The 14,986-nt window shown below is 47.7% G+C and overlaps 1 protein-coding gene across 1 annotated transcript; it reads left to right on the top strand.

Annotated features, from left to right (window-relative positions):
* Positions 1-301: 301 nt before the first annotated feature.
* Positions 302-10,574, top strand: LOC137313989 (NACHT, LRR and PYD domains-containing protein 3-like). The gene is made up of 6 exons (XM_067979674.1): positions 302-384; positions 4,005-5,778; positions 7,331-7,417; positions 7,586-7,756; positions 8,032-8,199; positions 8,372-10,574. The coding sequence occupies exons 1-6, from the start codon at positions 339-341 to the stop codon at positions 8,457-8,459; spliced, it is 2,334 nt and encodes a 777-aa protein (XP_067835775.1). The 5' UTR covers positions 302-338; the 3' UTR covers positions 8,460-10,574.
* Positions 10,575-14,986: the final 4,412 nt, after the last annotated feature.

Genomic DNA, 14,986 nt, shown 5'->3' with positions numbered 1-14,986 from the left:
GGAAAAGGAGAGACCAATATATTAATTATTATTCTTTACAGAAAGTCGTTGATCTCGTGGAGAAGGGAAATAGAGCTGACAGTTCCAAACTTCTCCTAAATCTGGTGATGGAGAAAGGCTCGCGGGCCCGAAGGGTGATGTGGGAATCCTTTGTGAAAATGCACCATGCGGTACCAAAGTTGGACAAAATACTGAAAGAGATGCAGGAACTTGGTACGGTAAAATCAGACACTGAATTCAATTTCGGATTGAAAAACTCCAGAATTTACTTTAATATTACACAGATCTGATTTCATGAAAGCTCATTGATTTAAACAGGTCCTGATCCATTTGATTATATGAACATCGGACGAGGTTTAACTGAAATACCCAGTCAGCTGAAAGGTAAGTGATGAAATGGAGATTTCAAACCATTTATTTCACTTCTGAGAATCAGAATGTTTGACTGTAGACTTTTATTTAGGGATTGTCAGAATCTGGGAATCAGAAATTCAAAGGGTGGAGGGTACAGAAATGAAACCTCGTTAGGAATATGCGGAGGTTGCATTATTTCACTTAATCCAGCTGATGATCGCCAGCACTTGTTAAATCCCCACACACCTGGCAGGATTCAGATACACTGTGAATACCCATACAAACCTGGCATGATCCTGATACACTGTGAATCCCCATACACACCTGGTAGGATCCTGATACACCGTGAATCCCCATACACAACTCCTATGAGGCACATAGAAGCTCTGGGCTCAGAATTAATGAGCAGTGCCTTAAGCCAGACTTTAAGGTTTACCGACTACTCTAGAAATCTGGCCCACCATCAACGGTAGGGAAAGAGGTGGAGAAATGCAAAATATTAAAACATTTTCATTACACAGCACAGAATGAGACTTCGGTGTTCGATCTGATCTGAGAAGATGTTCAGATGTTCACACAATAGATCATTAATCCGTGGAGAAATGTGAGGGAAAGACAATATTCAGGGTAATTCGGAAGTTCTGGGCTGGCTTCCTAATGGCAGTGAAAGAGAGAACTTATTCTACTCAAAGAATAGTCCTTTAACTCGGGGTCTTTTTAGACCCAATGGAATGACTAATGGCAGTGAAAGAGAGAACTTATTCTACTCAAAGAATAGTCCTTTAACTCGGGGTCTTTTTAGACCCAATGGAATGACTGATGGCAGTGAAAGAGAGAACTTATTCCACTCAAAGAATAGTCATTTAACTCAGGGTCTTTTTAGACCCAATGGAATGACTGATGGAAACAGATTTGTAATTTCCCAATCCTGCATTGTAGGAAATTCAGACCAAAATGAAACAACAGAGTATAATTATTGGGAGAACAGTTGATATGAGCTGTGAATGTTTTCTGCTCTAACATTACACTGAGTGATGTGGGCAGTAGTTCTAATTCTAATTCTATGAAAGGACTGTTATAAAAACACATTAAATATAGGTGCAAAGCTGCTGAAAAATTGTTCACAATTTCTGAAATACAATATAACGGGAGAATGATTAGAGACAGGAAAAGGCCATTTGGCCCAAATAAGCCTGCCTCTTTTTGAGAGATGGCCCCACCTACTCCTCCTCTCAGTGTATCCACAGAAACACGTTCAATTGTCTTTTAACCCCACTTACACTGCCCCTTCAGTGTGTTTCCCTGGTAACTGGTTCCCCGCTCTCTGACCCTTCAGTGAGAAAATTACCCTGATTTCTCTTCTTATTTCCGACTTTAAATTTTCTCCGTCTCTAATTATTTTCGTGAGTGTGAGCCTTTTTCCTGCATTAAAGTTGTGAATTACGTTGAAATGATTCAATACCGAAGTCTCTTACACTAACAAGATACATCAAACCCTCTCACCATTCCCTCAACCTAAACTCCTAATACCTTAAATTGTCTTTCTTAATCCCCCCTGTACCTTCAGAATGTCAGTAATATTTACCTGTGATCAGGTGACTAAAGAAGTATAGGTCTGATACAATAACATTGAAACTTCTGTTCATTCACAGTCTGTCCCTCTCCCAGTGCCCACAATATCCCAGATAAACTGCCCGAGGTCTGATACAATAACAGTGGAACTTCTGTCCATTCACAGTCTGTTCCTCTCCCAGTGCCCACAACACCCCAGATAACCTGCCCGCGATCTGATACAATAACAGTGGAACTTCTGTCCATTCTCAGTCTGTCCCTCTCCGAGTGCCCACAATATCACAGATAACCTGCCAGAGGTCTGATACAATAACAGTGGGACTTCTGTCCATTTACATTCTGTCCCTCTCCCAGTGCCCACAATATCCCAGATAACCTGCCCGAGGTCCGTTCCAATAACAGTGGAACTTCTGTCCATTCACAGACTCTCCCTCTCGCAGTGCCCACAATACCCCAGATAACCTGCCCACGGTCTGATACATTAGAATCATAAAATTTTTACAGCACAGAAGAAGTCCGTTCAGCCCATCGAGCCCCTGCCGGCTCTTTGCAAGAGCTACCGAGTTCGCCACATTCCCCTGCTATTTCCCCGTAGCCCTGCAAAACTTTTCCTTCAAGTATTTATCGAATTCCTTTTCGAAAGCCACGATTGAATCTGCTTCCACAAACCCTTTCAGAGAAAGCAGTCCAGACCATAACTACTCGCTACTTAAAAAAAGTTTATTCTCCTGTCGCCATTGGTTCTTTTGCGAATCACTTTCAATCTGTGTCCTGTGGTTCTCGACCGTCCGATCAATGGGAACAGTTTCTCCTTATTTACTTGACCTAAACCCTTCATGGATTTGAAAACTTCTATCAAATCTCCTCTCAATCTTCTCTGCTCCAAGTGGAACAACCCCGGCTTCTCCAGTCTATCCACGTAACTGAAGTTCCTCATCCCTGGAGCGATTCGAATAAATCTTTTCTGCATCATCTCTAAGGCCTTCACATCCTTCGTAAAGTGCGGTGCCCAGAATTGGACGCAGTACTCCAGTTGTGGCCAAACCAGGGAATTATAAAGCTTCATCATCACTTCCTTGTTTTTGTCGTCTATGCATCTATTTTTCAAGCCAAGTATCCCGTATGCTTTTTAAACTGCTTTCTCAACTTGTCCTGTCACCTTCAAAAATTTGTGAACATACACCCCCAGGTCTCTCTGTTCCTACACCCCCTTTAGAATGATACCATTTAGTTTATATTGCCTCTCCTCATTCTTCCTGCCAAAATGTTTCACTTCGCACTTCTCTGCGTTAAATTGTATCTGCATATGTCCGCCCATTCCACCAGCCTGTCTATGTCCTATTGAAGTCTATCACTATCCTCCTCACTGTTTACTGCACTTTCACGTTTTGCGTCACCCAGATCCAAGTCATAAATATATAGCAAAACAAGCAGTGGTCCGAGTACCGACTCTTGGGGAACACCAATGTAAACCTTCCTCCAGTCCAAAAAACAACCGTTCACCACGACTCTCTGTTTCCTGTCACTGAGCCAATTTCGTATCCATGCTGCCACTGCCCCTTTTATTCCATGGCTTTCAAATTTGCTAATAAGCCTATTTTGCGACACTTTATAAAACGCCTTTTGAAAGTCCATATCAACATCAATCGTATTGCACTCCTCAACGCAATCTGTCACCTCATTTAAAAACTCAATCAAGATAGTTAAACACGATTTACCTTTAACAATCGGTGCTGGCTTTGCTTAACTAATCCACACTTAATAAATTGAATACTAATTTTGTCCCGGATTATCGTTTCTAAAAGCTTCCCCACAACTGAGGTTAAACAATAGATTTCTGCCCATTTCAGTCTGTTCAGTACACACAGTATCCCAGATAACCTGCCCTAGACCTGATACAATAACAGTGGGACTTCTGTCCATTCACAGTCTGTCTCTCTCCCAGTGCCCACAATAATCAAGATAACTTGCCCAAGGACTGACGAAATGACACTGACGAGTAAAGTGATAATGAGAAGTTGTTACTTTTTTCAAAATAAATAACATTGAGAACCACTTTCTGTCTGTTCTCATTGAAGATGTTCAACAGAAACACAAGGAAACACTCCGGGTCCAAACTGAAACACTGAGAGTGAACACGATCCTAATAAAGGAGAAGGTTAAGATTTTCCAGCTGGTCACTCTATACACTGAGCTAACGGTCATTTCTACTGTTCGAGATCGGACACTTGTAGAACATGAACTGCTGGCAAGAGGCCGAGACCATGAAGAGTGGAGAGGGAAACATCTCCGGAGAGAACTGGAAAAAATCCGAACAGATCAATTGTTCCAGAGCAGTTTTTCTCAGAGAGGCAGTTTGTTCCAGAAAATGAAGAGTTTCTTCCAGCGATCCAGTTCTGGGAGTTCAGCAGCAGTGAGCGGAGTCGCGGGGATTGGAAAAACAACAATGGTACAAAAGATTGTTTATGACTGGGCCACTGGGAAAATATACCCACACTTTCAATTTGTTTTCAGTTTTAAATTCCGGGATTTGAACGCTATTAACTGTAGAATAAACCTGAGGAATCTGATACTGGATATGTATCCTTACTTTGGGAATATTCTGGGAGAGCTCTGGAAGACCCCAGTAGGATTACTGTTTATATTCGATGGTTTAGATGAATTCAAGGACAGTATCGATTTTGCTGACAATCGGAGAAATACAGAACCTCAGTACATGTGCACAGATCCTGAAGACTGGTGTGAAGTGTCTGACATTGTGTACAGTTTAATACAGCACCAGCTGCTCCCAGGATGTTCAGTGCTCGTGACCAGCCGCCCCACTGCATTACATTTATTGGAAAAGGCTGAGATCAGTGTCTGGGCTGAAATCCTGGGATTTGTTGGTGAAGAACGGAAGGAATATTTCAACAAGTTTTTTGAAGATCAGGCGGTGGCAGCAGCTGTTTTCAAACATGTGGAGGAGAACGAGATCCTGTACACCATGTGTTACAACCCTTCCTACTGCTGGATCCTCGGTCTGTCACTGGGTCCCTTCTTCACACAAAGAGACAGGAAACAGCAGCGAGTTCCCAAGACCATCACCCAACTATATTCCTACTATATTTACAACATTCTGAAAAACCATGGCCGAGAGATTGAATCCCCCCGTGATGTGTTACTGAAGATCGGTGAGATGGCCTTCACTGGAGTCTCCGAGAAGAAGATTGTGTTTAGAAATGGAGATTTGATCAAGAACAATCTGCAACCTTCCCAGTTCCTGTCTGGGTTCATGGTGGAACTTTTGGAGAGAGATGATTCTGCCCAGAGTATGGTTTACACATTCCCGCACCTCACCATCCAAGAGTTTGTAGCCGCACTCGCCCAATTCCTGACTCCAGATCCAGGGGACATCGGGAAACTCCTCAGTGAAGCCCACAGCAAGGAAGATGGGAGATTTGAGATATTTCTCCGTTTTTTTGTTGGTCTCTCCTCCTCACGGTCAGCTCGGCCCCTGGAGGAGTTTCTGGGTCCATTTCTTCATCACACAATTTGTGGAGTGATTGACTGGGTGAAGGAAAAGGTTGAAGGAGAGATTGGAAACATAGGGAGAGAAACTCGTAAAACGGACCTCCTGAACACATTCCACTACCTGTTTGAGTCTCAGAATCAAACACTGGCTCGGGTCACAGTGGGATCTGTGGAAACACTTACATTGAGTGAATTGCGACTGACCCCGATTGACTGTGCGGTGCTGTCTCATGTCATTGGACTCTGCGATACTATAAAACACCTCAATCTGGAGAACTGCTCCATTCGGTATGAAGGACTCCAGCGGCTGGGACCCGCACTGCACAAATGCCAGGTGTTGAGGTAACTGTTCATTTGTCTCTAACTGTTAGACCAATTGTAGAACAGTCACGAATTATATTGTTGCTCCGTAATGAAGGGAAACAAACAGTTCAGATAAACCAGAGAGAAGCAGATTCAACACAAATATGACAAATGATAAGAGGATCGGTTAGTAATTTCCTAAGGACTCGAGAATCTAAAATGGATCCTTGTGAACAAGTCGGGATTTTACAGTCTTTATCGGATCAGTAAATACAGGTCACTGGAGGAGTCTGACAATTGAATTGCAATAAATAAAATTTATTGTAGTTTTTCTCACTGCCTGAGATACGTCCATTGAAGAGACTCCTTCTCACTGTTGCTTTCACGTAGACCGACAGTAACTGCAGCAGTCTGTGTGTCGGAGCATCCCACCCTCTTACCGAGGTGTGGGGACAAGTGACTGTCCCCGGACTGTCAACGTGTGTAGGAGAGGGAACCAGAAACACCGAACATTCAGTAACAAAGAGCAAAACACAGCTTTCGGGCAGTCAACCGCCAGTGGGCGAGCTGAGCTTTCCCCGCAGGACGGCGGTACGTTATCTTAACTCATCAATGACACAGCCCTTCACACTCTCCAATACATCCACCATCTCTTCACCCAGCTGGCAGCACTCGTGCCTCTGAGTCAGAAGGTCGTGGATTCAGGCCCCTCGCTCATTAATCCAGGCCGACACTTCAGTGGATTTGGGAACTAAAATATGCCGGTAAAAAGGTTGAAATCGAACGGGTTGTGGTATATTAGCCCAGCAGAACAAATACACACTGGGCAGCGGTGGGGCTTCACACACAGCCGGAGGCTCCTGGGTGAACCAGGGGCAGTGAACCCGGGAATTTCCCATAATCTGTCCCCTTGTGCGTGATGTCCTGCTCGGGGAGGGAACTTCAGAAAATTCCCCAAAAACGGTCGGGCCCGTTCCACCTGAAATAAATGTAGAGCCAGTTTAATGGGAATAAAGAGAGAGACTCCCCTCCCCTATAAACTAGGAGTACAGGGACATTTAAAACTTGTAACAGGACAGAATAAACTCTCCTTGATACATAAAGTCCTGTGGGACGCATTTTACAGCAGCCGTTAGCGCCTTTTCACAATATAACTCACTCCGAGATATTATACAGATTAATAAAATACTGCATAATGTACAGGTAATCGCCGCTTTATCATTTAATTCAGGGAAATCGCCCCATTCCCATAAAATCTGGGATTTAAGAAGCAGCAAAAATGAGACAAGTTTTCACAAACCTGACGGGACCGGTCACTGATCTCCAGGAGGGTAATTCTGATCATCGGGGAATGAGACCGGACTGAGGGACATTTAAAGGCTCCACACAGACAGCACGTTATTGAATAAATGCATTTACTGATAGTCCCTGAATATATGTGGCATTGAACAGAGCGAAATTCATTGTCAGTGACAGGGACATCTGGTTATTAATTTCCTGAAGATTTTTGTGTTTCCTGTAATATCAGAGAGAAATTGTGTCAGATCGGGGATTGAATTCAATGTGTTTCTCACTGTCTGTTTGTGTTTAGACTGGGGAGCAACAAACTGGGAGATTCAGGAGTGAAACTACTGTCTGCGGCTCTGAGGAACCCGAACTGTAAAATACAGGAACTGTGGTAAGTATCAGACTGTGTGAGGTTGTGCTTTCAATAACCGGATGTCTAACACGGTATATTAATGTAAGTTTTAGTAATAATAATACAAATCAATACTGGGAATTTACTCTGATTCCTGTTATCTCTGCTTGCCTCTGTCTCTCTCCTCTGACTTTCTCTGATCTCCAGGTTATGGAATAACGACCTCACAGATTCTTGCACCGAGCATCTCGTCTCCGCTCTCAGGACAAACCGGTCATTGACGGTCCTGGATCTGAATTTCAATGGACTGGGAGATTCAGGAGTGAAATTACTGTCTGCGCTTCTGAGGAATCCGGACTGTAAAATACAGGAACTGGAGTAAGTACCAGACTGTGTGAGATTGTGATTATAATAACTGGATGTCTGACACTGTACATTATTATTATCATCAGTAATAGTGTTTTTAATAAACACTGTACATTATTATTAGTGTCAGTAATAGTGTGATTAATAAACACTGTACATTATTATTAGTATCAGTAATAGTGTTATTAATAAACACTGTACATTATTATTAGTAACAGTAATAGTGTTATTAATAAACACTGGGGATTTACCCTGATTCCTGTGATTTCTCTCTCTCTGATCCCCAGTCTGGATGGTGTCGGTCTCACAGATTCTTGTACCGAGGATCTCGTCTCCGCTCTCAGTACAAACCGGTCACTGACGGGTCTGTCCCTGGGATCAAACTCCTTCACAGACCGATCTGTCCCCGCTCTCCGCTCCCTCATACTGACCCGCAGGAGTCTGGAGTGGATCTGGTGAGTGTTTGTGCTAATGTTCAATCTAACAAATAAAATATCAATGGGATTCAGTCCCTTTTGTGGGTAATATTTGTCTGTAATTTTTATTGAAATGTTAACCCCAGTCTCCCTGTTATTTACACTATTGTTCAATCTGTTTATTTCCTGTTTAATCTTTAATCTGTTTCAGTCTAGTGGAGAATCAATTCAGTTCAAACGGAAAGAGACACCTGGAGTCGCTGCGGGAATCCAGACGCGGACTGAGAGTGGGAGTGTGAACATTTCAATTTGTAACCATTCCTGGTCTCATGATATGAACATTTCAATTTATAACCATTCCTGGTCTCATGATATGAACATTTCAATTTATTACCATTCCTGGTCTCATTATATGAACATTCCAATTTATAACCATTTCTGGTCTCATGATATGAACATTTTTGGCCGATTCTCTGTCCCTCCCCTTTAACCGGCCGCGCTCCAGGTTTAAATCCGAACGGCCCCTTCAACGGTTTCCAGCTCGAGCTGAGCGAGCGTCGTCTCCCATTGTGACGTCAGAGGCCCAGCGACAGGGTCACGAGACTCAGTCACCCGGTCCCCCAGCGCTGATTCTGCCGGATATCCGGGGCTGGATGGTCACCAATGGGGCACTGGGTAAATGTACAGACAGGAAGGGCCCAGGGTGGGGCTCAGTCTGGGCTGCAGTGGGACACTGGGTCAATGTACAGACAGGAAGGGCCCAGGGTGGGGCTCAGTCTGGGCTGCAGTGGGACACTGGGTCAATGTACAGACAGGAAGGGCCCAGTGTGGGGCTCAGTCTGGGCTGCAGTGGGATACTGGGTCAATGCACAGACAGGAAGGACCCAGGGTGGGGCTCAGTCTGGGCTGCAGTGGGACACTGGGTCAATGTACAGACAGGAAGGGCCCAGGGTGGGGCTCAGTCTGGGCTGCAGTGGGACACTGGGTCAATGTACAGACAGGAAGGGCCCAGAGTGGGGCTCAGTCTGGGCTGCAGTGAGACACTGGGTCAATGTACAGACAGGAAGGGCCCAGGGTGGGGCTGAGTCTGGGCTGCAGTGGGACACTGGGTCAATGTACAGACAGGAAGGGCCCAGGGTGGGGCTGAGTCTGGGCTGCAGTGGGACACTGGGTCAATGTACAGACAGGAAGGGCCCAGGGTGGGGCTCAGTCTGGGCTGCAGTGGGACACTGGGTCAATGTACAGACAGGAAGGGCCCAGGGTGGTGCTCAGTCTGGGCTGCAGTGGGACACTGGGTCAATGTGCAGACAGGAAGGGCCCAGGGTGGGGCTCAGTCTGGGCTGCAGTGGGACACTGGGTCAATGTACAGACAGGAAGGGCCCAGGATGGGGCTCAGTCTGGGCTGCAGTGGGACACTGGTCAATGTAAAGACAGGAAGGGCCCAGGGTAGGGCTCAGTCTGGGCTGCAGTGGGACACTGGCTCAATGTACAGACAGGAAGGGCCAAGTGTGGGGCTCAGTCTGGTCCCCAGCGGGGCACTGGGTCAATATACAGAATGGAAGGCCCAGGGTGGGGCTCAGTCTCGGCTGCAGCGGGACACTTGATCAATGTACAGACAGGAAGGGCCCACGGTGGTGCTCAGTCTTGGCTGCAGTGGGACACTGGGTCAATGTACAGACAGGAATTGCCCCGGGTCGGGCTCCGTCTGGGCTGCAGTGGGACACTGTATCAATGTGGAGACAGGAAGTGCCCAGGGTGGGGCTCAGTCTGGGCTGCAGTGGGACACTGGGTCAATGTACAGACAGGAAGGGCCCAGGGTGGGGCTCAGACTGGGCTGCAGTGGGATACCGAGTCAACATTGGTTCAATGTTGATCGGAACACCAGGGACTCCCCATCTCTTGTGTTATTGTTCCAGGATCTGTTCCGTCCACTGAAACAGACAGAGTGAGCTCTGGTTTCGCATCTCATCGGTGAAAGCAACAATCAATGGAAAATAAAATCAGTCAGACTGGAAAAAGAGCTGCCAATTTGCTATCGCCCGTTTTGCTCTAATGCCCGAGGTGAATTTATTCACTGATCTGTTGCCTAATCTGGCGATCGAATGGGGTTAAATTGTCAGATATCTGAATAGTGAATCCGAAATTAATCTCACCAATCCGTCGTCGTGTCAGACACTGATCTAAACTATAATGTGATAATCGGTGATCCAGCCAATGCTGAATTACAGTGACACTCTCAACTGCTTTTACAATCGGTTTTTCATTGTGTTAATTATCTGCATATTAATTAATTATTATTATCATTGTTCGGTGACCCTGTCCACAACTGTTTATATGTAATTCTTATTGGGATACTCAATGGTTAAATAATGATAATTATGAATTCCAAGTTAATAAATCACTGCTGTGCTTGATTTGCTGTCTGACTCCTTCTTCTTTGAAGATTTGGTAAGAAAGTGTTAATCCATTCATTCAGTATCTTGTGGGGATCCTAATTAATGGTCGGTGAGGTGAACTCATCCAATCTGAACTGGGAGATTTCAGACAGTTCAGGGAGCAATTTTTGGCATCATTCACTTCTAGACAAAGGCCACAATCGAACAGGAACATGTTAAACCGAGGCCCCAAAACCAGGGCCCAGAGAGGAAATTAAACCCCGGGGCAATAAACAAACCGAACTCACGGGGGCCCTGTTTGGGTGCAGCCTGTGGAGGAGGCCCCGATCGGTCCCCACTGGGGGAGTCCTCATTCGGTCTTCTGTGGGGGAAACCATGGTCGGGCCCCTCTTGAGGAGACATCGGTCGGTGCCCTCTGCGGGAGGCCTCGATCAATCCCCTCTGGGGGAGGTCTCGGTTGGCCCCCTCTGTGGGAGGACTCTGTCAGTCCCCTGTAGGGGAGGCAATAGGCACCCCAGATGGATCCTAGAGTTGCAGTCTTTATATTTAGACCGCCACCACAACAACTACTCGTGCAACAACAAATACTTATACACATAATATCTGTTATTTATGTGTATTTACACACGACCAGCACGGTGGCAGCTTGGACAAAACAACGGAAAATACGGCGGCCATCTTGGGCAAAATGGCCTCTTGTACGGCGACCATCTTGGACCAATGTTGCGAGTGCGGCAGCCATTTTGGACAAAATGGCGGAAAATACCACGCAGAATGTCCCCAGTGATACCACAGTGACCCCACAGTGCAGTCAGTCACCCCGGAATGATCCCAGCATGGCAGGCTTTATATTTAGACCACCAGCAGAACAACTACCACAAAGCAACAACTTGTATTTCTAATATATAACATATATATACTATGAATACATTTATTTACACACGGCCAGCATGGTGGCATTTCGGACAAAATGGCGGCAAGTACGGCGGCCATCTTGGACAAAATGGCGGAAATTACCACGCAGATTGTTCACAGTATGACAGTGACCCCAGAATGTCCGAGTGAACACACAGTGACTCCACAGCGCACCTCGTCACCTCAGAGTAATCCCAGAGTGCATCCACTCACCCAGACCTGACCCCAGAGTGCTCGCAGTATCCCAGAGTGAATCCAGTCACATCAGAGTAATCCCAGAGTGCATCCACTCACCCAGACCTGACCCCAGAGTGCTCGCAGTATCCCAGAGTGAATCCAGTCACCTCAGAGTAATCCCAGAGTGCATCCACTCACCCAGACCTGACCCCAGAGTGCTCGCAGTATCCCAGAGTGAATCCAGTCACATCAGAGTAATCCCAGAGTGCATCCACTCACCCAGACCTGACCCCAGAGTGCTCGCAGTATCCCAGAGTGAATCCAGTCACATCAGAGTGATCCCAGAGTGCACCCACTCACCCAAACCTGACCCCAGAGTGCTCGCAGTATCCCAGAGTGAATCCAGTCACATCAGAGTAATCCCAGAGTGCATCCACTCACCCAGACCTGACCCCAGAGTGCTCGCAGTATCCCAGAGTGAATCCAGTCACATCAGAGTGATCCCAGAGTGCATCCACTCACCCAGACCTGACCCCAGAGTGCTCGCAGTATCCCAGAGTGAATCCAGTCACCTCAGAGTGATCCCAGAGTGCATCCACTCACCCAGACCTGACCCCAGAGTGCTCGCAGTATCCCAGAGTGAATCCAGTCACCTCAGAGTGATCCCAGAGTGCATCCACTCACCCAGACCTGACCCCAGAGTGCTCGCAGTATCCCAGAGTGAATCCAATCACATCAGAGTGATCCCAGAGTGCACCCACTCACCCAGACCTGACCCCAGAGTGCTCGCAGTATCCCAGAGTGAATCCAGTCACATCAGAGTGATCCCAGAGTGCATCCACTCACCCAGACCTGACCCCAGAGTGCTCGCAGTATCCCAGAGTGAATCCAGTCACATCAGAGTGATCCCAGAGTGCATCCACTCACCCAGACCTGACCCCAGAGTGCTCGCAGTATCCCAGAGTGAATCCAGTCACCACAGAGTGATCCCAGAGTGCATCCACTCACCCAGACCTGACCCCAGAGTGCTCGCAGTATCCCAGAGTGAATCCAATCACATCAGAGTGATCCCAGAGTGCACCCACTCACCCAGACCTGACCCCAGAGTGCTCGCAGTATCCCAGAGTGAATCCAGTCACATCAGAGTGATCCCAGAGTGCATCCACTCACCCAGACCTGACCCCAGAGTGCTCGCAGTATCCCAGAGTGAATCCAATCACATCAGAGTGATCCCAGAGTGCACCCACTCACCCAGACCTGACCCCAGAGTGCTCGCAGTATCCCACAGTGAATCCAGTCACATCAGAGTGATCCCAGAGTGCATCCACTCACCCAGACCTGACCCCAGAGTGCTCGCAGTATCCCAGAGTGAATCCAGTCACATCAGAGTGATCCCAGAGTGCACCCACTCACCCAGACCTGACCCCAGAGTGCTCGCAGTATCCCAGAGTGAATCCAGTCACATCAGAGTGATCCCAGAGTGCACCCACTCACCCAGACCTGACCCCAGAGTGCTCGCAGTATCCCAGAGTGAATCCAGTCACATCAGAGTGATCCCAGAGTGCATCCACTCACCCAGACCTGACCCCAGAGTGCTCGCAGTATCCCAGAGTGAATCCAGTCACATCAGAGTGATCCCAGAGTGCATCCACTCACCCAGACCTGACCCCAGAGTGCTCGCAGTATCCCAGAGTGAATCCAGTCACATCAGAGTGATCCCAGAGTGCATCCACTCACCCAGACCTGATCCCAGAGTGCTCGCAGTATCCCAGAGTGAATCCAGTCACATCAGAGTGATCCCAGAGTGCATTCACTCACCCAGACCTGACCCCAGAGTGCTCGCAGTATCCCAGAGTGAATCCAGTCACATCAGAGTGATCCCAGAGTGCATCCACTCACCCAGACCTGATCCCAGAGTGCTCGCAGTATCCCAGAGTGAATCCAGTCACATCAGAGTGATCCCAGAGTGCATCCACTCACCCAGACCTGATCCCAGAGTGCTCGCAGTATCCCAGAGTGAATCCAATCACATCAGAGTGATCCCAGAGTGCACCCACTCACCCAGACCTGACCCCAGAGTGCTCGCAGTATCCCAGAGTGAATCCAGTCACATCAGAGTGATCCCAGAGTGCATCCACTCACCCAGACCTGACCCCAGAGTGCTCGCAGTATCCCAGAGTGAATCCAGTCACATCAGAGTGATCCCAGAGTGCATCCACTCACCCAGACCTGATCCCAGAGTGCTCGCAGTATCCCAGAGTGAATCCAGTCACATCAGAGTGATCCCAGAGTGCATCCACTCACCCACACCTGACCCCAGAGTGCTCGCAGTATCCCAGAGTGAGTCCAGTCACATCAGAGTGATCCCAGAGTGCATCCACTCACCCAGACCTGACCCCAGAGTGCTCGCAGTATCCCAGAGTGAATCCAATCACATCAGAGTGATCCCAGAGTGCACCCACTCACCCAGACCTGACCCCAGAGTGCTCGCAGTATCCCAGAGTGAATCCAGTCACATCAGAGTGATCCCAGAGTGCATCCACTCACCCAGACCTGACCCCAGAGTGCTCGCAGTATCCCAGAGTGAATCCAGTCACATCAGAGTGATCCCAGAGTGCATCCACTCACCCACACCTGACCCCAGAGTGCTCGCAGTATCCCAGAGTGAATCCAGTCACCACAGAGTGATCCCAGAGTGCATCCACTCACCCAGACCTGACCCCAGAGTGCTCGCAGTATCCCAGAGTGAATCCAGTCACCACAGAGTGATCCCAGAGTGCATCCACTCACCCAGACCTGACCCCAGAGTGCTCGCAGTATCCCAGAGTGAATCCAATCACATCAGAGTGATCCCAGAGTGCACCCACTCACCCAGACCTGACCCCAGAGTGCTCGCAGTATCCCACAGTGAATCCAGTCACATCAGAGTGATCCCAGAGTGCATCCACTCACCCAGACCTGACCCCAGAGTGCTCGCAGTATCCCAGAGTGAATCCAATCACATCAGAGTGATCCCAGAGTGCACCCACTCACCCAGACCTGACCCCAGAGTGCTCGCAGTATCCCAGAGTGAATCCAGTCACATCAGAGTGATCCCAGAGTGCACCCACTCACCCAGACCTGACCCCAGAGTGCTCGCAGTATCCCAGAGTGAATCCAGTCACATCAGAGTGATCCCAGAGTGCATCCACTCACCCAGACCTGACCCCAGAGTGCTCGCAGTATCCCAGAGTGAATCCAGTCACATCAGAGTGATCCCAGAGTGCATCCACTCACCCAGACCTGACCCCAGAGTGCTCGCAGTATCCCAGAGTGAATCCAGTCACATCAGAGTGATC

Source organism: Heptranchias perlo, unplaced genomic scaffold (genome assembly GCF_035084215.1).
Source record: "Heptranchias perlo isolate sHepPer1 unplaced genomic scaffold, sHepPer1.hap1 HAP1_SCAFFOLD_50, whole genome shotgun sequence".
In the NCBI taxonomy this organism is placed as follows: Eukaryota; Metazoa; Chordata; class Chondrichthyes; order Hexanchiformes; family Hexanchidae; genus Heptranchias; species Heptranchias perlo.
Note: the sequence above shows the minus strand (reverse complement) of the source record. Positions and strands in the feature narration are given on the sequence as shown.